This window comes from Streptopelia decaocto (assembly GCF_964273445.1).
Source record: "Streptopelia decaocto genome assembly, chromosome: 11".
Taxonomy (NCBI): Eukaryota; Metazoa; Chordata; class Aves; order Columbiformes; family Columbidae; genus Streptopelia; species Streptopelia decaocto.
In genome coordinates this window covers 5,708,553-5,734,041 of record NC_138666.1, presented here as the reverse complement: position 1 = coordinate 5,734,041, position 25,489 = coordinate 5,708,553, and the positions used below count along the sequence as shown (strand labels likewise).

Here is a 25,489-nt window from a genome sequence, read left to right as displayed (position 1 = left end):
GCCAGGCCACCGCAGCTCTGGCAGCAGCATCCTCTGCACAGGGAGGAGCAGGACAGTCCCGTGCTGGGCCGGCTGTGCAGAGAGCACTGTGGAGCCCAGGAGCCATCGCTCTGGCTCTGCTGCTCGCAGGAGCAGCATCCCCCGCAGAGCTGCCAGCTGCTCCAGCGCTGACGAGACGGAAAGTTGTTGTGTCCCTCTTGCTTTCTGTAGGGGCTCTGCCTCATTCCCTGAGTGTCTCCTTTCATTGTGGGAGTGTGGAGAACCCTCGCGCTCTGCTTCCCTTGGCTCTGGAGGGCAGCGGCTCTCCCCGCTATGGGTGTGCTGAGCCTGCAGCTCGTGCCGGGCTGCAGGCATGTGGAGCCGGGAGCCACTGGGTTCATGTGGGGATTTAGAGTTATTTATCCTCCTCAGAGAACTTTCTCCAAACATCTGCACCAGATGTGATGGGCACAAAGGCATCTCTCACACAACTGGGAATCTGTTCTAAGGGCTGGAGGGTGCTGGAAGGTGGTCTGAATAATTCCAGCCTTGATAGTGCCCAGAATCTCGTTCACATCCTCCTGGCTGGGCAGAGTGTTTCCCCGCACAGCCAGGGAGCACGGGTGGCAGAGGAGCAGCCAGTTGCCGTGCTTGAGGCCTTTGGGGGGTCCCGGCTCTCACGTCAGGGTTTCCGAGGAGACCGATAGCCAAAGTGGGAAGGGTATTAGAACCGCTGGCTCCTGCATCTGGTTCCTATCAGTGATGATGCTGCGCGGGGACAGACGGTCGTTAGCGCGCTGTGCACAGGCGCTGTCTCGCCCGCACAAAGAGGTGCATTATACCGCCTGGCAGAGGCGTGGGCTGCGGTTTCTTGCATAAGGAGGGCGTTTTGTTTGGACTGCGGGGCTGCCTCAGCGCTGCTGCTTCACCCCGTCCGTGCCTCGCTGGATCTGCTGCCGTCGCAGCCTGGGGAGCAGCCGCAGGGCAGCGAGCGGGGTTGACGTGTCGCGTGTGCGGCAGCGGCATGTGTGGATGAGCTCCCACCACCAGTGCTCACCAAACCACTGATCTGGTGGCCATGTGGCAGCAGGCATGGGAGAGGAACGCCAGCTGGACTTGGGGTCCCCAGAGGAAGAGCCGGTTGTCACACATGTCCCTGAGCTGTCTCTCATCAGACAGCAGATGGGATGCAGGGGCTCTCGGCAAGACTGTGAGGAGCTGGGCGAGGGTCTGAGCATGGGCGGGTTGTCCCCAGTGCCTCTGTCTCTCTGGCCATTGCCACACGTCAGCAACAATAACAGTTCATCACAGCTTGCAGTTTCACATGGTGGTTCAGTGTTCACAGGGCGAGGCAGCCCTCTGCAAATTTACTTTTCGGATCAGAAGTGAGCTGCTGACCTGGGGAGCTCGTGAGCTTGTCATGTTTGTGTAGGGTGTGAGAGGGGGACCGAGGACATCGGTCAGTCGCTGCCACCTCCAGCAGCTCTCCCCGTCCTGCAGGGCTCTTTGCAGTCACAAGGGCTGCCAGAGGAGTATCTGAGGGATCCAGCTAGATCCCGAGCCTGGCATTCACATTTCCCTCCTGCTTTTGGGGAACTGGCTCTTCTCTCAGAGTTCAAGGTTGCTTCTGCCCAGGGCAGGGGTTCTCCAGCTGCTGGACCATTGGAGTCCCCAGCTGACATCATGCTGCCAGGGCTTGGAAACACGGCGGCAGCTCTCCCCATTTCTGCCTTCTCACCTTTTGAGGAGCAGTGTCAAGGCTGTGGTCACCGTTTGGTGGCTTCATCCTCCCCTGGAGAGGTTTGTGGGTGAGCAGGGACCGTGTGAGCCTGGGCGATAGGGCATTAGTGCTTAGAGCATCTCCATCACAAGCTCTGCTTGCTTGCTGCAAGCCCGATTTGTTCCTTTGCTGTCACAACACAAGCTGGTATATTAATTTCCTAGAGCTTTTTGTGATGATTGAGGCTGAAGATTGAATTGGGAGAGGAGCTGTGGGAGCAGAAATGTGGCAGAACACTTTATCCCTCAGCAGCTGCTGGCTCGCCTCTCTCTGCTGCAGAATGAAAGTGGACAGGGAAGCGCAATGCTCCACAGAGCTTTTACCTTTGCCAGGGCAATCACTTTCATGAATGAATGAAGGCAAAGGATGGTTTTCAGTGTAGCCGTGCAAAGCCGGGCCTCCCTGTCGCTCCGGCTGCCCTCAGGGGCCAGCTCCAAACCCCGTGCCTGTGGCCACACGATGTTTCTAAGTCTTATCTGTCAGCAGCAAGCAGGAGGGCTGCCAGGGAGAAAATTCAGCCCCGGCCCAAGCTCAGAGGCTCCCCTTGAAAGATGTATTAAGAGAAACCAAACAAAAACTACATCAAAAACTCACAGGGCATAAAGCTGACCCTGTGTGAAATCTTACTCCAACCCTCCTACTTTCTGGAGGAAATGAGGAATTTATGCTCCAAATTATGCCTGTTTTCAGGCAGCAGACTGCTGCAGCACTTCTCGGATAGCCTTGATCTAGCTAGCCAAAATGCCATGCAGACCTGCTCTCATTCTTGATTTTAGACCGAAGTTAGAATGCTGTAGCTAGGTAGTGTGAGGTTTGCTAATCCACCAGATGCAGCTCTCTGGACATTCTTGGTAATAAGGTGATTATTAATTATTCCCAGCTCGCTGCTCTGCAGGGGCAGCTGGGCTGCACAGCTGTGGGCCGAGCCTGCGGGCACACACGCTTACAGCTTTCCTGGGGAGGCTGTTGGGCATGATTTAAAGCAAAGGTCCCCGTGAAGTCCCGCCTGTTGTGCGACTCCAGCTGTCCCTGCCCTGTGGGTGCCAAGGCTGCTGGATCTATGGGGCTTGTTCCAGCTGAGACCCTTCACTTCACCCTGTGCTGGGGGAGAGGACAGGCACTGTGTCGTCAGCCTCAGTGTTCCTCCATGTGGCCTCCCCTGGGTGCTGCTCTCCCTAGGGAGCCCTGTAGCAGGGACTCCTGGTTGGTTTGGTAGCTCCACCTTGGCCAGGGTTCAGTCTCTGTGCAAGTGTCAACTTTCTTATGATTATGATGTTGTTGCTGTTCTTCTTGCAGGTGGGAACAGCGAGAGCTGCCTAATGGTAGAGTCTACTACGTAGATCATAACAACAAGACCACCACGTGGGAGAGACCTCTTCCTCCAGGGTAAGGGGCTCTGCGGCAGCTGGCGTCTCGCATACTGAGCTAACTTGTTGTGTCACGTGCACGGGAGTTGGCACAGAAGGGGAGAAGTGTGTTGGTGGTAGGAAGGTCTTTTATTTCCTAAAAAGAAGTGGGGTGAGATGACCAAGTGTTCACTGGCCTGAAAGCACACCCTGTATCCTCAGAAAGGTCTTTTCATCATTTGTAAAAATGAAAAAGCTTTCCAGTCTGTTGCATTTTCACCTCTGTTAGATGATTATTTGTTTAAACAGTCCATGGAAATCACTGAACACTTGACCAGGAGTGCAGCCGCATGCGGACAGGGCAGAGGAGTGGCCCCTTGGGATGGGGTGCCAGCAAAGTACCCCCAGGACCAGAGACATGGGCCTCATGTCACCTGGAAAACAGATGCTTGTAGATGAGAAGTGAGCTGCCAGTGAGCAGAACCAGGCGTGCTCAGCCTGCCCCAGGCCTGGACTCTGGGACTCTCTTGGGGAGGCTCTTATGTTCTCAGCTACATTGTGGGTTGCTTGTGCTTGAGAAGATGCTGCTGCTCAGCTCTACAAGCCCTGCAGGGAGCGTTCTGCAAAGCTCATGTCCATGGGCCGTGTTTTCCTTTGCAGGAGCAAATGATCGGGTCACGCAAGCCGTACGCAGCCCTGGGTGCCTCATGCTTTCCAGAAGCTTGTTGAGTTCTCACCTCTTTGTGCTCCTAAAAGCAGAGAACTCGACACAGACAAACCCTTGTTGTTCTTTAAGCTGAGTTTGTTGGGGGCTGGGATGACTGGAGTGAGCTTTAACCACCAGCACAGTGCATGAAACACCAGCCTCTCCAGTTTCACAGGAGTTTCACAGGAGCCTCCAGGTCCCTGTGGGCACCTCTGCCTGCAGTTAAGCTGTGGTCTCTGCAGCCGCTTTCTGATCCTACAACAGCTTGCAGTCTGTCTGGTGTGAAAGGCTGTTAGCTGGGAAGGCAGGTTTGGGAGCACCCCAGGTGTGCTCCAGCCCTGTCAGAGGTCAGCTGTCTGGAGGGAATGCTTACAGCATCCTGGTGCGAACTCTGCTGGTGTCCAGGCACCCCATCCAGGCCTCATGTGCCCTTGCAGGAGCTGCTTCAGGTCTTGCTAGACTTTTGTAGTTCCTTCTGGTGGATCCTGGTCTGAAAAGAGCCCCCTCAGCTGCAAAACTGGTGGTTATGCTGGAGCTGGGAACAGAGTCCTCGTGTTAAGGGTTAGTCTTGTGAGAGGAGCCAGAGAGCAAGTGTCTCAAGTCAGGCTGTAGTGTAAGAGTGACATGAAAAATCACAGTCTTCAGAGCTGGGCTCTTGGCCCTGGCAGCTCTCAGCCCTTCCTCCTCAGAGGACTGAGCTGCTTTTCTCACCCACGTTTCCAAGAGGCAGAACTCAGGCACAAATTTCCTGAGCCGCTGCATGGGGAGCAGGAGGGGAGCATGGCAGCTGGGGAAGGGCCTCACACCCAGCGCTCCTCACAGCTGGGCTTCCAACACATTCTGGGACAGCAGCTGGATGTTCTCAAGCTGCTGCTGCGTGTCTGTGGCCCTGGGGATGGCCCTCAGACGAGGGCAATGGGAGGTTCCTCGATGTGGGACCATGGGTTGTGCCTTCTGCTGTACCTCCCGATCTCTCCGGGGCTTCTCTCTGCTGTCTTCACACCAGTGTTAGTGTTGAGGTGCCACATGGCAGCTGGAGGCACCTGCCAGCAGGACCCACCAGCTGTCTGGGGACAGACAGTGACACCTTCCTTGGGTGTTTCCAGGTGGGAGAAGCGCGTGGATCCTCGAGGCAGGTACTACTATGTGGACCACAACACCCGGACCACCACGTGGCAGCGCCCCACGGCCGAGTACGTCAGGAACTATGAGCAGTGGCAGTCCCAGCGGAACCAGCTCCAGGGAGCCATGCAGCAGTTCAGCCAAAGATTCCTGTACCAGGTGAGAGCTGGGGCTGCGGTGGTGGGGGTCTCCCCCTGTTCTCCTGACAGTCCCACCTGTGAGACCCTCAGTGCGGGGAGGTGCTCACTGGGCTGTGTGGGGTCTGTCAGCTCCACACTCGAACAGGAGAGCCTGTCAGCTCCTCCGCTGCGTGCCGAGAACCCCGTGGGAGTAACTTTCTTTTTATAAAACAGTTTGCATGCCCCTGAAGGGTGGTGGGAGGTGTCCTCAGCAGCCTGTCCCTGGTGTCCTTTCAGTGCCAGCATGGCTAGGCACACGCTTTCTCCCTTAGCCAGGCCTTGCAGCTGGCCTGCGAGGCTGGCAGGATTTGCTTGTGCTGTTGGAGCCAGGCAGGCACTACAGGAGCTGTGGGAGCCTGGTCTGTAGCAGGAGGGGCGGCTCATGAGGCTGAGCTCATCCCTCCCCAAGTCTCCGTTGGGCTGAGGACAGCAGCTTGGGTCCTGGGTGGCATTAGGAGCTGCAGGCCCAGGGTTCAAGCGGTGGCACAGTGAGGGCCGCAAGAGCTGGGGCACCAGAGAGCACAGGGAACGAGCGCTGCTGGGCTCAGCAAGCGTCCTCCTGCTTCTCCCACTTCTTCCCCTTGTTCCTGGTTTGGGCTGAGCAGCTCCATTTCCTCGCCCAGGGGATGATCTCTCAACAGCCGGGTGGAGCAATAGCCCCTGTGCAGAGACACCCTTGTCCTGGTCTTGCTGTCACTGCTGGAGCTGGGACCTGGCTCCTGGCAAGCACCCTCTGATCGGTGGTGAGCACCCGCTGGTAACCAGGCCCATGCTGGCAGCTGCTCTGCTGCGGGGTGAGCGGTGCTGGGGAAGCAGCCAGGCTGGCACGTTCCTGCCTCCCGGAGCAGCGATGTCCCGGTGCTCTCTGCCGACAGCCGGCCGGGAACCTCACAAGGCTGTGCCACGGTGTAAAACGTGGCTCTTGGCAGCAGGCGGGGGTCTGGTGGGGCAGGTGCGGAGCGAAGGTGGGAAGTGCGGGGTGACCAGCTCCCTGTCGCCCTTTAGCTCCTCTCAGGGAGAGCCGGGCGGTAGACGCGTCCCAGCAGCACAAGCGCGGGTGCAAGCCCCGTGCTGCAGTGGGGAGCTTGGGTTGGAGGGGGTGCAGAGTCTGCCCCCCCAGTGTTGCTCTGCATGGAACACAACTGGGGCTGCTCGTGGGGGTGTGGGGGGCTGCCATGCCCCTCTCCCCCCACCTCTCCCCAGACAGCTTCTCAACACCTCCAGGCCTGGCAACCACAGCGGGACCCTCATGGCTCTGCCGCTGTCCTGGGCAGGCAGCTGCAGAGGGGTGCAGGGGGGCTCCCCCCAAGACCAAACCTCCTGCGGGCTCATCACCCACTCATGTCCCCACCAGCGCTGGCCTTGGAGTCACTCCAGCCCTGTGTAGCTCACCCTGGCCGGGCTCCGCGGAGCGCAGAGGGAGGGACTCAGGCTCCAAATTTAGCCTGATGAAACGGTTGTACTTTTTGTTTGGAGCTCCCCGCTGCCAGCAGCGATGGCTCCTGCTCTGCCTCCTTCCCGCGGGGGCTTTCTGCTTTGCCGAGCCCTCCAGCTCCAGCACCCAGCTCCCTCCTCGCGGGGGCAGGCTGCTGGGAGGTGATGAGCAGCACTGCAGCCCCAGGTGCCAGCAGAGACCCCTCTGTCCCTGCAGTGTCCCGGCACCCAGGAGTCCCGCTGGCATGCGAGGCCGGGCTGTTCATGGGGCTGTTCATGGGGCTGTGGGAGCTGTAGAGGGCTGGCTCCCCCAGCTCTGCCCAGGGCTCTTGTGTCTCTGCCCTGTTAGTTCAATTCGTTATTCTTAGGTCACAGGGAGGTGGTACCTTGGGAGGTGACTTGACTGTGTTTGTCTGGGCAGGGAGGGAGCAGAGGCTGCCCCCAAAGCCCTGGCTGCCAGGGCAGCGCCTCCTGCTCCCCATCCTGGTGTGGTGGGTCAAGTACAAGAGATGAAGCTCGAAGAGACACACAGTGTGCCAACCAGGTCCCTGATGTGCCCCAAGACATCCCTGGGGTGCTGGCCTGTCATGGGACCTCCTGAATGCTGGTGGGGGGCCCTGGCACCATGAATAGTGGCCATGCCTGGGCCTGGGGCTTACCCCCAGCCCTGAGTGGGAAGGACGGGATGGGCTGCGGGTGGCATCGCCTGAGCCCAGGCTGTGATCCCCAGCCCAGCATGCAGGGCTGGGACGCTGTTGGGACTGGGACATCGGTGGGACTGGGATGCCAGCAGGGCTGGGACGCTGGCCACTCTCCAGCAGCCGGGTTTCAGGAGGTGCACTGAAAATGCCTTTTTGGTAACTGCATTTCGTATTTACCCACTGAAAGCACTTGCAGGCCTCCTTCTCCCCTGAACCCCCAACTGTGGGGCTGTGCCCCATCCCTGGGGACCTCAGCGGAGCTGGGGACAGGGGCTCAACACAGGGGCGGTGGGGCCCCTCCGTCCCGCTCCCCTGGCCACAGCGCAGCCCCGGTTCAGGCTGGGTGATGGCCGTGGCTCTGCCCACCCCGGGGCTGAAGAAAGGTGCTTTGTGCGGCGGCCCCCCAACCTGCTGGGGGGTGGCGGGCGTGGGGCCGCCCGTCTGGGCGGATGAATGCGGCCTCAGTGCGGCCCCCTGCGCCCCGCGGCCCGGAGGAGGGGGCCGCCGCCAGGAAGCACTGGGCGTGGACAGGGCTTGTGGGAATGATTTCATTGGAAAGGCCTGCGATATTTTTTCCCCTCTGGTGTGTGGTTCTTGGAGGAGGCTGGAGGTGTATCTGGTGGGGACGGCCGGCGGGAGCCGAGCAGCCGCGCACATCTGGACCTGCCGTCCCGTCCCGCGCGGCCCCTGCCCCGCTGCCCCCTTGGCTGCCCCAGTCTCTGTTTAATTTGTGCTTTTTTTTTTTGCCTTTTTTTTTTTTTTGCCTTTTTTTTTTTTTTTGTTACCCCCTTGAGTGTGCAAGTGTTTTTTTAGTTCTCTGGAGCTGCGGGCCAAGAGGAGGCGAGTGGGAGCAGGGGCTGCACAGCTCACCTCTGCGTTCTGCTCTTCCCAGGCATCCATGCCCTGGTTTTATTTTGTGCTTTTGCCCTCTCTGTTGTCTCTAGTCGTCCGGCGCCCCGTCCGACAATGATCCTCTTGGTCCCCTTCCTCCTGGCTGGGGTAAGTACTGAGCAGCCTCGCCTGCCTGCCACGGTGCTCGCTGGGGATGCTCCCCTGTCACCCGCCCCGCGGCGGGGACGCTGCTGTCAGAGGCTCCTTCGCTGCCATCCCTGGCGTTACTGGGAGCGGTGGCTGGGGAGCCGGTGATCCCCACGCTCTGCTGCATGCGGGGCTGAGTCTGCCTGTGATTAGCACGATCTCTGATTTGAAATCCAGCTTTTTTTCCTTTTTTTCCCCTTTTCCTGGAGGAGTTCCCAGTCCCTCTCAGCTACTGAATGCAGAAGTGCTTGTGGTTGTTCTTTTGGACGGGGGAGAGGTTGGGGATCCAACTCCTCGCTCTCCCCAGATCCCTCCTCTGCCGAGCAGGGACCCGTTCTGCTGCCGCGCACGTCCCCGGGATGCTCTGCCCCGCTCTCCAGTGGGACTGTCCTGCCCCCATGGCCCAAGCATCATGTGCTGGGACATTTTGAAAGGTCCCTGTGCCACCCCAGGGCACAGAGCCCCCCTCCATGGCAGAGCATCCCTGGAAAGCGCAGGCTGGGGTGTTGGTGGGAGTGGAGGGGCCGTGCTGTGCCAAGCAAGGAGGGCGGGAGCGGGGTTAGAACCATGGGGAGCGTGGTGCAGGACAGAGGGGCCCGGGCTGGTGAGGGGGTGTCCCAAGGGCAGGGTGTCGATGGGAACAGGACTGGAGCCTTTGCTGTGCCACACTGGGCGGCCTGGCCACCTCCTGCGGCAGTGAGGAGAGGGGCCCTGTCCTCGCTGTCTGCTGGGCAGACTGGGGGAGGCACAGCTGTGCGCGGGGCTGAGCACCCTGGGTGGGGGTCCCCAGGATGGATGGGGTCCCAGTTATCACATGCAGGGTCTGCCAGAGCCATGATGTGGGGGCAGTTGGGGCGGCGGTGGCCGGGGTGACAGGGCCGTGTGCGTGCAGGGCATCCCTCCCGGCATGGAGCGGCGTGCGGGGCGTGACGCGGGCACATGGAGGGAGGAGGTGTGCGGTGTGGGGCGCCGGGGGGGCAGAGCAGTGCTGGCAGATGTGCAGCAGCGCTGAGGGAGGTGTGTGGGGTGGGGGCTGGTGAGGAGGGAGGGGGTGCAGGATCAGCAGTGGGCCAGGGCATGTGGGGCTCAGCCATGGCTGGGGGGCACTTGTTCTGCTGAGCGTGCAAATAGTGTCAGGACAGGGGTGTCTGGGGTAGTGTGTGGCACACACGGGGTGTGGGGTGGGGGGACCGTGTGCGAGGGGGCTCCTGTGCAGCAGGTGTTGGAGGCTGTGGGTACAGAGGGGCCGAGCAGAGGCGCTGGGGGGTGCGGTGTGTGTTTCGTGCCTGTGTGCAGCAGAAGCGGTTCGGGTGTGCATGAGCTGTGTGCCTGCAGCAGGGCCGTGCAGGAGCGGGGACGTGTTGGGGTAAGCTCCTGGCCCCAGCCTGGCAGTGTGGTGACAGGGCTGTCCCCTGCTGTGGCACCTCCCCACATGCTGGCCGTGGGGACACTGCAGGAACCGGCCTTCCCGCAGCCGTGGCAGCTTGTGCACGCAGGAGCGATGTCGGGCTTTTCTCCTGCCCTTTGCAGGGAGCTGGGGAGGTGGGACCGGGGTGCCACCAAACTTCTCCTGTGCTGGGCAGGGGAGTGCTGGCCTGGGTGCTCCAGCTAACGCTTCCTCTCGCCTTTCTCGTAGAGAAGAGACAAGACAATGGGCGAGTGTATTACGTGAACCACAACACACGGACCACCCAGTGGGAAGACCCTCGCACGCAGGGGTAGGCAGCCCATGGGAGAGCAGGGAGAATGCTCGCGGTGTCAGGAGGTGATGGGTTGAGGGCTGCCTGTGCTGGGGCACTGAGTGCGCTGCAGCACCGGGGAGCCAAAGCTCCGAGAGCTGCAGGCAGGTCTGGAGCCCAGGAGGGTTGGATGCTGCAGCCCTGGGCATCGCCGGGCAGCGCTCTGGCTTGCGGGAGCTGCAGGTGGAGAGGAGGTGATTGAGAAGACTGCATGGCACCTGGGTAGACAGAGGTGTTTGCTTCTTGCCCCGTCGCCTCCCCGCAGGGCTCTTCTTGGGTTCCCGAGAGCTCTGGGCTGTTCTCCAGAGCCTGGAGAAGCCTCTGTGCTGTGGCCGCCTCTCCCGCAGATGGAGAGTGAAGCTGTCACCATGGCCAGCTCTGGCCATGGCCAAGAGTGCAGCCTGGGCAATGCTCCTGTCTTGGGGTGCAGGCAGGTGCTCACTAATCCCACCCCACTAATCCCTCCTGGCATGGAGCTGCAAATGGAAGGTGGCCCCAAGGGCAGCGGTTTGGAGCTGCAGTTTGGGGTGAGATGCCCGAGGTGCCAGCCCAGTGACCCCCTCCTTGTCGGCAGGATGATCCAGGAGCCGCCGCTGCCGCCCGGCTGGGAGATGAAGTACACCAACGAGGGCGTGCGCTACTTTGTGGACCACAACACTCGCACCACCACCTTCAAGGACCCACGCCCTGGATTCGAGTCTGGGTGAGCGTTTTTGGGCCGGGCCCCTCGCTCTGCAGCCAAGCAGCTGGGCCTGAGCTGCTGGCAGCTCTGCCTTCCCGTGGTCATGACATGGGGTGGAGGAAGCAGGTCAACTTTTTTGCAAGGACACGGAGCGGTGGGTTTAGGGCCCACGTTTGGCTCTGGAGGTGAGCGGCCCAGAGATCTTCCTCCAGCCTGGCAGGCGATGGGGCTGTGGGGCCATGCCGCTCGCACCGGGGCAGGCAGGATGCTGGACCAAGGGCTCTGCTGCTTTTGCAGGAGCAAGCAGGGCGGGTCTCCAGGAGCGTATGACCGGAGCTTTCGCTGGAAGTACCACCAGTTCCGCTTCCTCTGCCATGTGAGTAGAGCAGCCGCAGGGCCTGGCAGCGTGGGGCTGACCCCGCGGGCAAGCGCAGGTGAGGAGAGCTGCTGTGCCCGCCTGCACAAAACCTCCTGTCTTTGCCTTGCTCGTAGTCAAATGCGTTGCCCAGCCACGTGAAGATCAGCGTTTCCCGACAGACGCTCTTCGAGGACTCGTTCCAGCAGGTGAGCAGGTGCCGGCGCCACAGAGCCCAGGGCGGTGTGGAGCCCCTCGCACCAGCCCATGGTGACGCTTCCCCTTCCTTCTCCCTAGATCATGAACATGAAGCCGTACGACCTACGGCGCCGTCTGTACATCATCATGCGAGGGGAGGAGGGCCTGGACTACGGCGGCATCGCCAGGTGAGCGCCACAGGGCCGTCCCTGCCGTGGTGTGAATCCCCCCGGGCAGCACAGGCCAGGGAGCCTGTGTGAGCTGCACCGGTGTCCTGGCCCTTCTGCAGTGCCTGCTCAGGTGAGGAGCCCAAAGTGCTCAAATAGGAAACTCTGTGAATTTTTGGAGTGGTGGTACAAAGTGGCAGAATGGCACCAGCCTGTCCCTGCCACAGAGGGGGCTAGGGGACCCGGCTGGGGCTCTCTTGCTGTCCCCAGGCTGTGGGGCAATGGGTCGAGTGGCCTCTTCTCCCCATAGCCACCTTGGCAGCCAGCAGGCCCTGGTGTTCCCAGGGCAGCTGGTGTTTGTTGGGGCAAATGTGGTGAGATGCGGTTGCTGCAGCCCCCACTGCCTGCCCAAGGATGGTGGTAGCACAGAGCATGGGCTATGTCTCAGCTGGAGGGGGGTCCCGTGGCTCCAGGAGCCCCCCAGCTCACTCGGGGTATCTGCGTTGCTACTGGTAACACTTCCTCCACCCGCTGCTGTGCCAGCATTTGTGCTGCCATGCTCTCACCCGCTCCCCTTCACGGTGCCACTGCCCCGGCTCTGGTGCAGGCTCCTGCTCGCCGCCTCTCTCCGTGTCCTGCCAGTGGTTTTACCCTATGGTAGGTTACGTCATGCTGTTCTACCACAGGGTAGAACCACGGACGGGATGCTGGGGCTGCCTCTGCGGCCGAGGACTCCATCTCCTGCGCAGCTGGGGCAGCAAAGCCAGGATGGTGCCCGTCCCGCTGCTTGGGGCTCAGTGGGGCTCCCGGGGCCTTGGGGTGTGTGTGCGCAACAGCGTGTGTGTCTGTGTATGACTGAGCCGCTTGGTGCTTGCCAGGATCCCCAGTGCTCTGAGCGGGGGCTCCAGCAAACTGGGGTGTTCTTGCCAGTGCCTCCAGCAGCCCCCACAGCACCCCTGGGCACAGCACACCCGCACCCAGTCCCACCAGGACCCAGCACTTGCACCAGAATCCCAAGGAGATGGGCACCTGGTTTGTGTGGGGTGTGTGTGGGGACACAGGGCTGTCCCCTCCCCACACAGCCCCTGGTCACTGTTGCCCCCGCTCTCGCCCCAGGGAGTGGTTCTTCCTCCTGTCACACGAGGTGCTGAACCCCATGTACTGCCTCTTCGAGTACGCCGGCAAGAACAACTACTGCCTGCAGATCAACCCAGCCTCCTCCATCAACCCCGACCACCTCACCTACTTCCGCTTCATCGGCCGCTTCATCGCCATGGTGAGTGCCTGGGGAGAGGGGCTGGGGAGGGGATGGGAGACAAGACCCTTGGTTTGTGTCCCCACCATGGAGCAGGAGCTTTGCAGGGCACAGGGCTGGCTGGGGGATGAGGGGCAGCTCTGCACGCCGGGGCTGTGCTCGGCTCGGCCCTGTCACCGTCCTGCCCTGCTGGCCCAGGTCAGGGCTGTGGGACATGGGCTGTTGGTGCTGTGGGTGCTGCGCTGTGAATCCAGGGAGCGGCCGTGGGGCCGGAGGGACCTGGTTTCCCAGGGGCTGTGTGGCGGGGATGGCTCCAGGTCTTTGGCTGCCACCCCAGGTGCTGTCGGGGCTGCAGCTCTGGGACTATTTTTAGGCCCAGCAGTGTGAGATTTTCCAGCTGCCCAAGCCCCAGGGCGGCTCCCCCTGTTTGTCTCGTGTTCTCCAAGGCCAACGTGCCACAGGTCACCCGGCCCTGGGCTGGCAGGGGGGCTGGCAGGGGCTCCCCCAGCCTGGGGAAGGGTCCCTGGCCCACGGCCCTGCGAGGTGTGTGGGGAGGTGGCTGCTCTGCTCCGCGCTCTGTCCTGCCCTGCTCATTGCAGGATACCAATAAAACCCCAGACTATTACTCACTGCTGGGCCGTTCTAGACAAGCGTCTGCGTTATTTTTGGCTGCCTTTGCCTTGGGGCTCCTGGAAGCCAGGGATTCAGGGAAGCCGCAGCACAGCTCTGTTTAAACAAGTGCTCTTAATAGAGCAGTGAGGGGTGAAAAAGACAGTGGAATTTGCGGTGGGGAGTGGAGAGGGGCTGTGAGCACCCGCACCCCGGGCAGCGTGTCGGGGAAGCCTGCTCCTCCACACTGCTTTGCCGGCCAGGAGTGAGCGCAGCAGCCTGGGGACCCCGGGAGTGATTCCCTTTGTCCCGGTGGCTGCCCCACTGGTGAGGCACCATCTCGTCCTATGGGTCTGTCCTGGGGTCCCCTGTGACCTGGCATCACCTCCCTGCCACAGGCGCTCTATCACGGCAAGTTCATCGACACCGGTTTCACACTGCCCTTCTACAAGCGAATGCTGAACAAGCGGCCCACGCTGAAGGACCTGGAATCCATCGACCCCGAATTTTACAACTCTATCATCTGGACCAAGTGAGTCCCCACGATCGCCCCGGCCCACGGCTACCCTGCTGCAGGGACAGCACTCCCCCCACAGCCCCACACTGCTGCCTCGGTCAGAAATGCCACCCCGATGTCCTCCCGCAGGGAGAACAGCCTGGAGGAGTGCGGCCTGGAGCTGTACTTCATCCAGGACATGGAGATCCTGGGCAAGGTGACCACCCACGAGCTGAAGGAGGGTGGCGAGAGCATCCGGGTGACGGAGGAGAACAAGGAGGAGTATATCATGTGAGTCACTGTCCTGACACCCATGCTGGGCGCCTGCCCACGCTGGTGCAGGGCAGTTCTGGGGTGGGAACATGGACCTTGGGACGTGGCCGCTTCCCTGGGCTACGTGGCCTGTGACAAGTCTGGGCTGGCGCGGGCAGCCGAGCTCGCTGCGGTCTGGCGTGCTGCTGGCTGGGCAGCTGCCAGGACTTTCAGGAAAGAGGAGAGGGGAGAGAGGATGAGACTCCTCTCCCTGTCCCGTGGTTGCTCACCCTGCCTGTGCCCCGCTGGGGGGCTGGGGGTCCGGGGCCAACTCCTGCTGACGGCTGCTCTGGCCAGGGGCTGTGGTTTGCAGCCTTGACCCGCTGCTGGTGTGTGCTCGGGGCTGTCTGTGCTCACGGGTTCAGGGGCAGAGAGAGAAACGTGCTAGTGGGAATTGCAGGGAGCCCCTGTCCCCCTCCCGATGTGCCCCTGTGGCTCCCAGGGCCCTCCCTGTGGGTGGGAGGGCTTGGGGGGGGTCGCTGGCTGCCCACTGACCCCATCGGCTCCCCAGGCTGCTGACGGACTGGCGGTTCACACGAGGCGTGGAGGAGCAGACCAAGGCTTTCCTGGACGGCTTCAATGAGGTGGTGCCGCTGGAGTGGCTGCGCTACTTTGACGAGAAGGAGCTGGAGGTGAGCTGGCACCTTGGCTGGCGCCGGAGAGCGGAGATACCGGTGCTTCCCTCTGGCTGCCTTGGGAACGGCACACGGTGACGGCAGAGCACACGGGCTCTGCTTGTACCCTCCACCCCTCAGCTCTGCTGGTTCAGTCTATTAGCAAGAAAATGTCTTGTCAGAGGTGACACTGCCCTGTCCCAGGGCCGGAGCCTGTGCCTGGTGAAGCCCGGCACCGGAGGGGTCAGTGCTGCAAAATGTGGGCGCAGAGCCTTGTTTCTGTCCCCTGATAACTGTCCCCTGTCCCCAGCTGATGCTGTGCGGCATGCAGGAGATCGACATGAATGACTGGCAGAAGAATACCATCTACCGGCACTACACCAAGAACAGCAAACAGATCCAGTGGTTCTGGCAGGTCAGTCCCAGCGCCAGCAGTGTCTCTGTCCTGCTCCCCACGCTGGGATTGTCCCCTGCCCGTGGCGTGGGGCTGGCAGGCCCGGTGTGGGGCAGGCGGCCTCGCAGGCTGTCGGGAGGAACGAAATACACTTGCAAGCCTGTGTTCAGCAAGAAGCATTTGGCTGTGGCTGGCAGTGGCCCTGCGGCTGCCGTGGCCAGCAGGCAGCACTCCGTGGTCAGCACGCTCCTCGCAATGGCTGCTGCTCTGGGCAGGACAGGACGGGGTGGCGTGTGACAGAGCTGGGCCAGTCCAGGGGGGCTGCTCGGTGCTGGCCAGGAGAGAAGGGGTCAGCGATGGCTCTGAAGGAGCGTGAGGCTGAGCAGGCCCGCTCCCGCAGGCCCCTGGGGGATGCAGGGTCGGGGCGAGGGCTGGACCATGGGCCCCACGCTGCCCTGCGTGGCTGTGGGCGACGGGGATCCCACTCGTGCTGTGTTCTTGTTGTAGGTGGTTAAAGAGATGGACAACGAGAAGAGGATCCGGCTGTTGCAGTTTGTGACGGGAACGTGCCGCCTGCCCGTCGGGGGCTTCGCGGAGCTCATTGGTGCGTGTTCCGGGGGGGCAGCGGCATTGCAGGGGCTGTGACTGGGGTTGCCCGTCCGTGGCTCTGTCACAGTGCGGGGCAGCAAGCAGGCAGCGAAGCAGCTGAGGTGGCTGAGCACAGCGGTTTAATCTGATGGCACGCTGTACCCAGACAAATTCCTCAGCCGTGAAGTGTGCAGCCACAGTTAACTTCGTCAGTGCAGTTTGTGATCTCATTTTGAATGAGATTTGATTTTTTATTTAATTTTGATTTTTGTGCAATGATACCCCTTTTCCAGAAAACCACAGTGTGGAATAATTCTCTTCTCATCCTTTAATTTGCTACTTTTTGGGGCCTGTACCAGCCTTTCCCTCACTTTCCTGGAACCAGTGTTGAGCTAACCAGCTAACATAGCCACTCGTTTATTCTTGCTGGCATATTAGCTCTTTTCTTTCCCCTGGAACCTCTCCAGCATTCACAATTTGTTAAAAAGTGACCTCAGTGGCTCAGACTTCCTGAGCCAGGTCCTTCAAAACTGTCAGATGGACCCGCTCCATCCTTTGGGTCTACGGATAAATATGCTTTAGTGCTTGCTGTTTAACCATCCCGCTTAGAAGCTACACTGTGTTCTCTGTGCTGTAAAAATGCTTCTCAGCTTTCTCTGTTCTTGTTTTTTGTTCCCCCCTCTGCAAAGGAGTGGGAACAGGCAGTGAGTGCTGCTGCGGATTTCTGCCCCAACGTGTCTCTGGGATCATGGGGAGCGTGACGGTGTGATCTGCTGGCGCATGGCGTGTTGAAGTGTTTTCTTTCTCAGCTCGCAGTCACATAATGAAATTTGCTGTTCTCATAATCAACAGGCAGCAACGGGCCCCAGAAGTTCTGTATCGATAAAGTTGGCAAAGAGACGTGGCTGCCCCGGAGCCATACGTGGTAAGTCATTCTCTGCGGCCCCTCTCAGAGCACACGGGGACAACTGCTGGCAGCCCCTGTGTGGTACACGGGGCCCCGGGCCTCTCCGTCCCCTCCACACGCACTCCCGTGGGACGTGGCTGCTGTTCCCGGCAGGGCGTCTTACCACAGCCGCCCTGCGTGGCTGAGGCCGGGGGGACCCTGCCAGGGAGGGAGAGTTGGGTTTGCAGCACAATTCACAGCCTCTGCTGTCTCTCCAGCTTTAACCGCCTGGATCTCCCTCCCTACAAGAGCTATGAACAGCTGAAGGAGAAGCTGCTTTATGCCATTGAGGAGACGGAAGGATTTGGACAGGAGTGATGGAGCTTTGGTGCTTTTCCAGACCGTGAGGTCCTGCCTGCCGGCACTGAGCCCTCTCCACGGGACAGCGCGCAGGCGGCTGCGGACGCTGTTGCTCTTGTTCTGTGTGAGACCTGCGCTAACGTAGCCCTGGGGGAAATGGGTCCGCATTTCCCTCCCCAAACAAATTGGAGGTGTGCTGGGGAGGTGGATGCAGGAGCCTGGCTCTGCACACTCCCGAGGGGCGCGGGCTGGCGCACAGGGGACGAGGCAAAGCACACGGTGCACTGAGGCTCCCTGGTCTCCCCTCACACACAGTTAAAGGAGCTCTGGGCTCAGCACAGGCTATTTTTCCCCATAGTGTTTTCTGCCTTTTCGTGGCATTTTAATACACGGAGGTGAGGAGGGAAATTGGCTCTCAAACCATGTCTCAGGTCTCATCTGTGGCCTGTCCTGCACCCAGCAAAGGTGATGGGGAAGCCCAGTTGCTACCAGTGGGGCCAATGCACCCCAGGAGCTGGACCCAGGGCCTGGCCGAGCGTGTCCTCTGCGTTTTCATTTGCAAGCGTGTGGCCCCTGAGATGTTGTATTTAAGTGGTTTGTTGCCAGAGCTGGTGCTCTGCAGCAGCCTAGGGCGCTCTGGCCCCATTTGGGGCACATCTGGCCTTTGCTGGGTTTGTGGCTTCAGCCCAAGCTCCCCATTTCTTCTGTTGCTGGCCAGGCTGGTGCTGGAACAGCCAGAGCTGTGGGTGAGGGCAGGATCAAGCCCCTCACGGGGCTGCCACCTCCTTTGCTGTTCCTCCCAGTGTGTGGGGCAGACGGACCTGTGCGAGCGCTGCTGTACAGAGCTGTACTGAGGGGGACTGTGGGTGCGAGACGCTGCCATCGCTTTCGACTGGTACCTGGATCGTTTTGTACTGCACCGTCCTGCCCCAGTGACGCCGACTTCTTGTGCAATAAACGATAAGCAGCTGCCGAGGTGTGTGTCCCTGTCCGTGTGTCACACAAAGGGATAGCCCAGCTTGGGGCGGGGACAGACTCTGATGGGCATCTGAAGCTTATCGGCAAGGGCAGAAATAAGTAACGTTTTTTTTTTTTTTTTTTTTTTTCTATGCGCACACTGGGCTGGTGGTGGTCAGGACAAAAAAAAACCTCAACAACACAAGCAGCACTAAAAATGGTTATTGTCCCCTCCCCGGGCAGGTGGCCATGCTGGGGCCTTTGCTGGTGCAGAGCTGTGGACGCTGTGAAGTGGCACCTGCGCTGCAGTGATGGGCACCAACGTGCATGGGGACTGTGCAAATAGGAGCCAGGTTAAATACGCAGCTGTCTGGGGCACAGAATGGGCTTACTGTAATGAATTCGTCCTGAAAAGTGCAAATACGTCCACGTGCTGCAAGCCTTGGATGGTCACTGATGCCTCAGGGAGGAAGGGAAGATGTTCTCCCGTGTGGCAGCATCACACACAACCTTCCTCCTCCCGCAGCAGAATCCCCTCTTCCCTCCCCTGGGTTTCCACCCCCGCGAGCATCGCTGCTCTCGCAGCAAGAGCAGCGGCAGGTAGAACCAGCAGCTGGAGCGCAGGCTGACATGGAATGCGGTAGAAATCCTTGGCTGTTGGTCTAGAAGCCCTTGAAGGTGCACAGGGGGAATAAAGGGTGCTGCACCAAAAACTATCTACAACCTTGCCCCTGGTTTTTCCCCTTCCCTGCCCAAGCCAAGCGCCCAGGGCCAGGCTGTGCTGCAGAGCTGGCTCTTGCTGCGGCCGCTGCCCGGCTGAGATTGCTCCAGGCGCCTTCTGATGAACGCAAAAAGCAGAGGAAAGCAGAGCACTGCGCATTTCAACAAGAGAAAAGAGTTTACAAGATTTTTAATTTACAAATAAAAAACCTACACATTTTACTTTTTCTCCTTTTTCTCCTCTTTCTTGACATCACTCTTCTCCTTGTCTTTCTCCTTCTCATCTTTCCTCTCCTTTTTACTTTCTTCTTTTTCCTGTCCTTCTTTCTTCTCTGCATCCCTGTTGGCAATCTTGTTGTTAATGAGGTTGTGCAGGGCAACCACAGAGCGGATGAGGGACGCCAGATAAACCACCACCATCTGGTCATTGGTCTTCAAGTAAAAGGCCTTCACGAACTCCTGCAGGTTGACGTCGGGCAGCAGGTTGAAGACATCCTGGAGGTGGTAGATGATCTGGTGGTTGATGGGGAGTTTACCCATGGCCACTTTCTCCAGGTAGCTCCTGATGTCCAGAAGTTTGGAGTTCAGTCCCTTCAAGCCATGGACCTGATTCGTGATCCGCTGGGACAGCGTGCCCACTGTTGTGTCCTTGATATCTCTGAAACGCCCACAACAGAAAAAATCACGAGGTTATTTGCAGCATCATTAACAGGGGGGCCTGTTCACTTAAGAGACCTTTCCTGCTTAAACAGAAAAGCAGTTTGAAGCACAGATGAAGCGCAAGTGAAATGAAAGCGTCAAGTCAAAGGAGAACAGCCTGATGTTTGTGACAAAGTAGGTCTAAAATAGAGTGGTGGTGTATCCTGTGCTGCACGTGTGTTCTCTGGAGTAGTATTTGTAACACTGGTTAGAGGGACAGAGAGGAATAACGAACAGCAGTTTGGGTAGCAAAAAGGCGAGCTGGCTTGTGTCTCTGAGTGCAGAGCCCTGTCAGCACTGCTCCCCTGCGCTGCTGCGGCTGCACAGGCCCAACCCAGGCTGCATTCTGCTGCTGTCACAGAATGGAAGTGGCATTTTCATCGCCTGATGGAGTTTCAGTCACACATTTCACTAGCAACGAGTAATACGCTCTTAGAATTTAAGTAGTGTGTTTAACACGCTGCGCGGTTCCTTGGGGAAGCTGGCAGCGGGAGATCCCAGCTGGATTGCGCTGGCTGCTGCGCGTCTCGGAAGAACGTGTTCACGTGAGAGCCACTTACCGCAGCAGGTGTTCAACACCAACCTCCTCCGCCTCCTCTGCTCCAATCTCGCTCGTCACGTGCTCAAACGTCTTGGAGGTGGGAGTCCCGTCCTGGAGGGACAGCAGGCAGGAGACACTGTCAGGGACACAGGCACACGCCAGCGAGCACTGCACACAGTGTCACATCAACCAACACCGCTTTGCGTGACAGGGTCAGGAAGGGGCAACGAGGTGAATGATGGCAAAACAGAGTACGGAGGGGCGGGTACACGGCTAAGGGGAGAAGTCTGTAACTGAGTCACAATGGCTTCTAAAAACATGGAATTTTAGATGGAGTGTGAGAAAGTATATTAATAAAACCAGCAAAGTCCACAAGAAAGACTAGTTGGATTTTTCTTGGTTTAATTAGTGTTACCAACTAGCATTTCCTTCTTTCTTCTGCTCTGTACAATTTTCAGTTAATGTATTTTGCTGGTCTATGTACTGGTGAGTAGAACAGAAAGTCTCACTAAATACCACAATTCTTTCTTTCTTTCCTAGTACAACCTTATTACATTTTAGGACACCTTTTGCTATTCTGGTATTTGCTCTCAGCTGGTAAGAAGCACATTTGCAGAGCTAGAAAAAAAAAAATACTAACACAGCAATTACATTAAAATTACAGTTTATACACTGGTGATTAAGGAATACATTTAAAAGAGTCACAGGCTGAATTTCTGAGAATGAGTTTTACCATGTGTTTCCAAAGCCATTACCTGGCTCTGTATAGAGCTGTAAATAGAAAGCACCGCTGGGACTACTGTGAACCCACAAAACTGAGAACAAATCTACAACACTGGGAGCAGCTTTTTCTGCATAGTGGGGGCCTGAGAAAGGCAAAAGGATCAAACTCCTTTTTAATATACATCCAGAATGTAATTTAAATCAAACGACTGTAAATGCCAAGCTAAAGCTGACTCACTATGTTGTTTGTCCACACAGTGCTGCAAGTGATTAGTAAGTGCTGCTCAGAGCTGACCTGCCCACTCAGCACTGCTGGTGCACAATGACTAAGCCTGTAATTACTCAGAACAGGTCAGAAACAGGCTGGCGTGTCACCTTATGGGTGTGCCCACCTGTGACTTTCTTCATGGCCATGGACATGACAGAACCAGGTAAAAAGCACCTAAATGACAGGGACAGCTGGAGCTTTTCTCCCGGGGGCATTGGGGAGGAAAGGTTTAGTTACAAAGTTATATTACAACTGGGATTTAACCTGCGCTTTCAGCAGATTTTGGCTGCAACTCACAGGCCCTCACTAGTGTGTGCAACATCCCCCGTGTGCAAGGCAACATCCTGCAGAAAACGAGGCCATGCTAACAGCCACCTCTGAATGGAAACCCTTTCCCTAGGAAAAGAGACATGTTCAATACTCACATCGTGAACTTCTTCAACTGAAATATAAGCCTCTGTGGGCAGCCCCAGGTCCTTCGGCTTCACATCAATAATCACCAACACCTTATGGAAAAAGCAACCATTTCACAAAACCAGTTTTCATTCAAAGACTAAGAAAAGCAAATAAATCAAGTCAGCATGCTGGCTGCCCAGAGGTGTTCACGTCAGGCACAAGACTGAATTCCTCAATCACTTGCCAGCCAGCAGGTCTTTAACATGCCATATCACCAGTAACAAAGGTGGCCAAGGGTTCCCAGATCCCCCATTTAGGAACAGAGAGGAAAAAACACCAAAACAAACCAAAAAAGTTCTGTACTTACAGAGTTCGGACAGTATCTTTTCATCAGCTCATTGATGGCGATGTCGTTCTTGTGCAGTTTAGGGCCTGTGTGGTACCAACCAACTATTCTTTCTCTAGCTGAGCAAAACCAGAAAATATTCTAAATCAGACTTGACAACAGCAGAGAGACTTGGGCAGAGACTGAATTAGCAAATCAAGGGTGAAAACGTGACGTGTGTAGAAAGGAGTGTAAAGTAGGAGGAAATTCATCGCAGTAGGTGAGACAACGACATGGCCGGTGACAGCTCACTGACTGGACTGACTGTCACAGCTTTCTAATCACATACGTAACTTTGCTCCTGGGTTCTTAACTAAGCTGGACTATTCTGTACCATTTATTAATTCTGCAGAGACCAGGATGTGACAGCTTGAACTCTGCCATCCAAGAATACAAAAATTCTAGAAATTCTAGAAATGCGAACTGTATCATGAGAATGACAATTGTTCCCATGGCTAAGAAAAGTGAAGTGAGAACTAAACGTTCTGCTCTAAAGTCTCAAACTGAGCAGTGAAGACACTTTTAAAACGACTGGTGAAGCAATTAGAATCATTACTTAAGAGGTGAGTTCGTAGTGTTTAAATTCATTAAAAAACTTAATTTCAGTGCACATCTGTATGGGATGGGTTATAGAGGAGAAAGCTCTGAGATTCTTCAGAAGAAACGGTATTTTTGAAATCTGAATTATTCTGAAGATACAAAGCTGTCAGGAGACTTGGAAAAATTATCAAGGTATAAATTAATCTGTTAAGAACACCAACTATTTGCACAAATTAACCCATGGAAAACCACCAGTGAAAGTGAAGTCAAGCAAGGAATTAGCACAGAACAGCTTCTCAAGTAAGCAATTAACTCTCTGCCTTACTATGAATTCCTTTCCCCACACAGTCTTGGAAGTTTTTAGGAGTGTATCCCTGACTGTAAGAAGACTCAGACTTACCATTGACCTTCTTAAACATTCCATACATGTTCTCCAGATAGTCATGGTCCAGAAACCACACAGTGTCATCCTTGTCATCCTCATCAAAAGGTACTGGGAATAAAACAATAATATCAATATTTAAGAATCCAACTTCCAGAATGAAAATGTGTGTAGAGACCCTGTGTTTTAGGATACCTGTGGCTGCTAAAGGGAGCAGACTTTAATCAGTTTTAACTGTCCTGCAACACTACGATGTGCAAGCGAACCTGCAGTGCCGGTCAGGTCTCTCAGGCAGAGGCCGTCTCGTAATTACTGACAGCTCCGACCTGAGGAACTAACCGCAAATTATTCTGAGGGGTGTCCTCAGCAGACAACACAAACCATCGGAGAAGAATCCTCCCACAGGCAGAGGTGACTCATTGGTGTGCACAGACATTCGATATGACGTCCCAGCAGACCGCACAGTTTGTTGACCAACAGCAGTCTGCTCAGAGAAAAGTCAGCCTTCAGCACAGAGCACTTGTACGGACTACCAGAACTCCGTGAGGCGTGTTACGTGAGGACTATTTACCCTCAAGTACACAACTAGTCATTTTATCAGTTAGCATGTACACAGGGACACAGGCTCCGTTCTGAGAACAAAGACTGCTCTCCGTCTTTTAATTTATGGGTAAAAGCCTCACAGTTGAAAGGCTGGCAAAATGACAAAAAAACCCCTCTTTTCAACTCAAGTGGAAAAAAGTTCCTTCAAAAATTGCGAAAAAAAAAAATAGTCCACACTTGAGAGAAGAACACCATATAAACCCTGAAACTCCATATTTAAACTGAGATAATTTTGCTGTGTCACAGTGTAGCCCCATTGGGAAGGAAATGATCTAAGTAACACAAACAGGTCAGTAAAAGCCGTGCGTTTAAGAACTACTTTTAGTATCACATATAAGTATTGAAGAGGAAACTATTTCAACACTGTTAACAACAAGCTTAAGAACTAGTATTGAATTGGACAAAATCTGGGGAAAAGAAATAAAGCTAAAATGTACATTAAATCTTTGCACAAGTAGCTAACAGCGACATCAGCACCGAGAGCCGTGATTCCTGTCCGATGTGTTGCAACATGGATCACTCAGCAAAGCTCCACGAGCCCACTGCAGCAAAACATTCCCCAGCGTTCTGGAAGGGGTTTACACTGCTCCCGAAACACTCCGCATTGCACCTAGAAGGTGCAGGACAAGACTGTCTGGAATCGCTGTGGTTTTGACAGTAGTTAGCACTTTTAGTTTGATATAGGCTGATTTGTACACCGAGAGAACAATCTGTGGTCTGGCAGGGTGGCTTAAAAAAAACCCCAAATGCAATTCATCTATTAAATAATTCAACAGGCTGAACAAGGGCAGGACACCCAAACTCACCTGCAAAACTGTTGGACACATCCAGGATTTTTTTCTGCCAAGAGCCCAGCAGCACACCGACGACTCGCTTCTGGTTCCCAACTTTTCCTATTCTAAATGGAAAACACTGTCAGTTCCGGCACAAAAAGCCAGACTCAGGACAGGAGGAACTGCGGCTGTGAGGAGCGAGCTCTGGAGCTGCCCGTGTCATCGCCATTTCCTTGCACAACTGCAGGCTGGCTCGCCTCGGGAGAGCTTAGGTCTTAGTTTTGGCACGAAAACTGCTCGTCACCTGGCGCAATGAAGTTAAATGAGGCACAGATGCAGCTCCAGGAACGAGCTCCACTCACGGTTGGACTCGATGATCTGGATGGTCCGTTCCAACCCACACGACTCCACGATCTCCTCACCCATGTGTGAACGCGCAGGGCGCTGCTCCCCGGCCCTGACAGCGCCCCCGGGCCCCGCCCGCCCCCTCCTCCCCGCATGAGGAGGAAACAACGGCGGTGGCGCGGCCCGGGGGTCCCGCAGGCCCGGGGCTCCCGCAGGCCGCGCTGCCGCCGCCACACGGGGACCGCGGCACCGACCGACCGCCCGGGCCCCGGCGCGCCGCCCCCTCACGGCGGGGGGTCCCCGCCGCCCCGATCTGCCCGCCCGGGCCCCGGCGCGCTGCTCCCCCCCCGGCCCTGCTCCCCTCAGGGCCCGGGGTCCCTCCCGGCCCGGCCCGTGACTCAGCGCCGCGGCGCCGCGCCCGCCCAGCCCTACCTGTTGAAGTGATCGACGACGCTGAGCAGCACCAGCGGGTGCACCACCACCCGGTCCACCGCCAGCTCCGGCATGGCGCCCGCCCAGCCCGGCCCGGCCCGGCCCGGCCCGGCCCCACTTCGCTCCGCTCCGCCGCCCGCCAGCCGCACCAGGCCCGCTGTCCGCCGCGCGCCCCGCGCCCAGCCTGCCCCGCGCCGGGGCGGGGCCACCGCCGCCATCTTGGAGAGGTCGTGGAGGCAGGACACCATCTTGGAGAGGTCGCTGGGGCCGGATGTGCTGCCGCCATCTTGGGAAGGTGCGTCTCGGCTGTCGGCGGCGCGGCTCCATCTTGGGGAAGTCGAGTCGCTCCGCCCGAGGTGAGGGGCGGGCCGGCGGAGCAGGGAGGCGGGCAGCCGGCGAGCGGCCCTCGCTCGGGGGGGTTTTCGGTGGTCCTGTGCTCCCCTCCTTGGACCTGCACCTCAGCGCGCCCCGCCGCAGGGTGGGGGGGCGGCTGCGGGGCCGGTTCCTGTCAGCGGGGGGCGGAGGGAAGCGGGAGTTCCCGCCGGTTCCACAGCGGGTCGCTTCAGGCCGCGTGTGTCCCGAGCCCCCTGGGACAGGGGTTCGGGGCCGGGCAGCGGCCCGGCTGCCGCTCCTCGGCACACGAGTGCGGCACTTGCCTTTCTGCAGTTGCCAGGAACGTCCCCCCATCACCGTGACTTTTCAAAAAATGAGCGAGCGGCCTCAGAATGATGGTGTGATCGTTGCCGCTAGACCGCAGGTTTAAAATGCAGGGGTGCTGCCTGCTC

The 25,489-nt window shown here is 57.8% G+C and overlaps 3 protein-coding genes across 8 annotated transcripts in view; 2 read left to right on the top strand and 1 right to left on the bottom strand.

The window, feature by feature from the left end:
• WWP2 (WW domain containing E3 ubiquitin protein ligase 2) overlaps positions 1 to 17,915 on the top strand; it is a 37,551-nt gene extending 19,636 nt beyond the window's left edge. For 2 of the 3 annotated variants that reach the window (XM_082062583.1, XM_082062582.1), the window contains exons 9-24: positions 3,056 to 3,145; positions 4,918 to 5,092; positions 8,192 to 8,246; positions 9,922 to 10,003; positions 10,599 to 10,727; positions 11,004 to 11,082; positions 11,199 to 11,270; positions 11,359 to 11,447; positions 12,543 to 12,702; positions 13,689 to 13,822; positions 13,937 to 14,077; positions 14,610 to 14,730; positions 15,023 to 15,127; positions 15,614 to 15,710; positions 16,547 to 16,619; positions 16,859 to 17,915. In XM_082062583.1, coding sequence (XP_081918709.1) covers positions 3,056 to 3,145; positions 4,918 to 5,092; positions 8,192 to 8,246; positions 9,922 to 10,003; positions 10,599 to 10,727; positions 11,004 to 11,082; positions 11,199 to 11,270; positions 11,359 to 11,447; positions 12,543 to 12,702; positions 13,689 to 13,822; positions 13,937 to 14,077; positions 14,610 to 14,730; positions 15,023 to 15,127; positions 15,614 to 15,710; positions 16,547 to 16,619; positions 16,859 to 16,958 — 1,702 coding nt within the window. In that variant the 3' untranslated portion in view covers positions 16,959 to 17,915. Of the gene's footprint in view, positions 1 to 3,055; positions 3,146 to 4,917; positions 5,093 to 8,191; positions 8,247 to 9,921; positions 10,004 to 10,598; positions 10,728 to 11,003; positions 11,083 to 11,198; positions 11,271 to 11,358; positions 11,448 to 12,542; positions 12,703 to 13,688; positions 13,823 to 13,936; positions 14,078 to 14,609; positions 14,731 to 15,022; positions 15,128 to 15,613; positions 15,711 to 16,546; positions 16,620 to 16,858 lie in introns of those variants that run through there. The other variant, XM_082062584.1, reaches the window with a different exon arrangement.
• An 875-nt stretch (positions 17,916 to 18,790) lies between these two features.
• Positions 18,791 to 25,051, bottom strand: PSMD7 (proteasome 26S subunit, non-ATPase 7). Of its 2 annotated transcripts, XM_082062587.1 has the most exons (8): positions 25,047 to 25,051; positions 24,705 to 24,828; positions 23,961 to 24,052; positions 22,570 to 22,662; positions 21,612 to 21,709; positions 21,274 to 21,354; positions 19,877 to 19,968; positions 18,791 to 19,275 (listed from the first exon to the last, which is right to left on the bottom strand). In XM_082062587.1, the coding sequence occupies exons 2-8, from the start codon at positions 24,776 to 24,778 to the stop codon at positions 18,837 to 18,839; spliced, it is 969 nt and encodes a 322-aa protein (XP_081918713.1). In that variant the 5' UTR covers positions 24,779 to 24,828; positions 25,047 to 25,051; the 3' UTR covers positions 18,791 to 18,836. The 2 variants fall into 2 exon arrangements, with proteins under 2 accessions (XP_081918713.1, XP_081918712.1); XM_082062586.1 differs by lacking the exon at positions 25,047 to 25,051 and having other exon boundaries at positions 24,705 to 24,900.
• ZFHX3 (zinc finger homeobox 3) overlaps positions 24,935 to 25,489 on the top strand; it is a 562,868-nt gene continuing 562,313 nt past the window's right edge. For 2 of the 3 annotated variants that reach the window (XM_082062574.1, XM_082062572.1), the window contains exon 1: positions 25,006 to 25,060. The gene's annotated coding sequence lies outside the window, so the exon portion shown is untranslated. The other variant, XM_082062573.1, reaches the window with a different exon arrangement.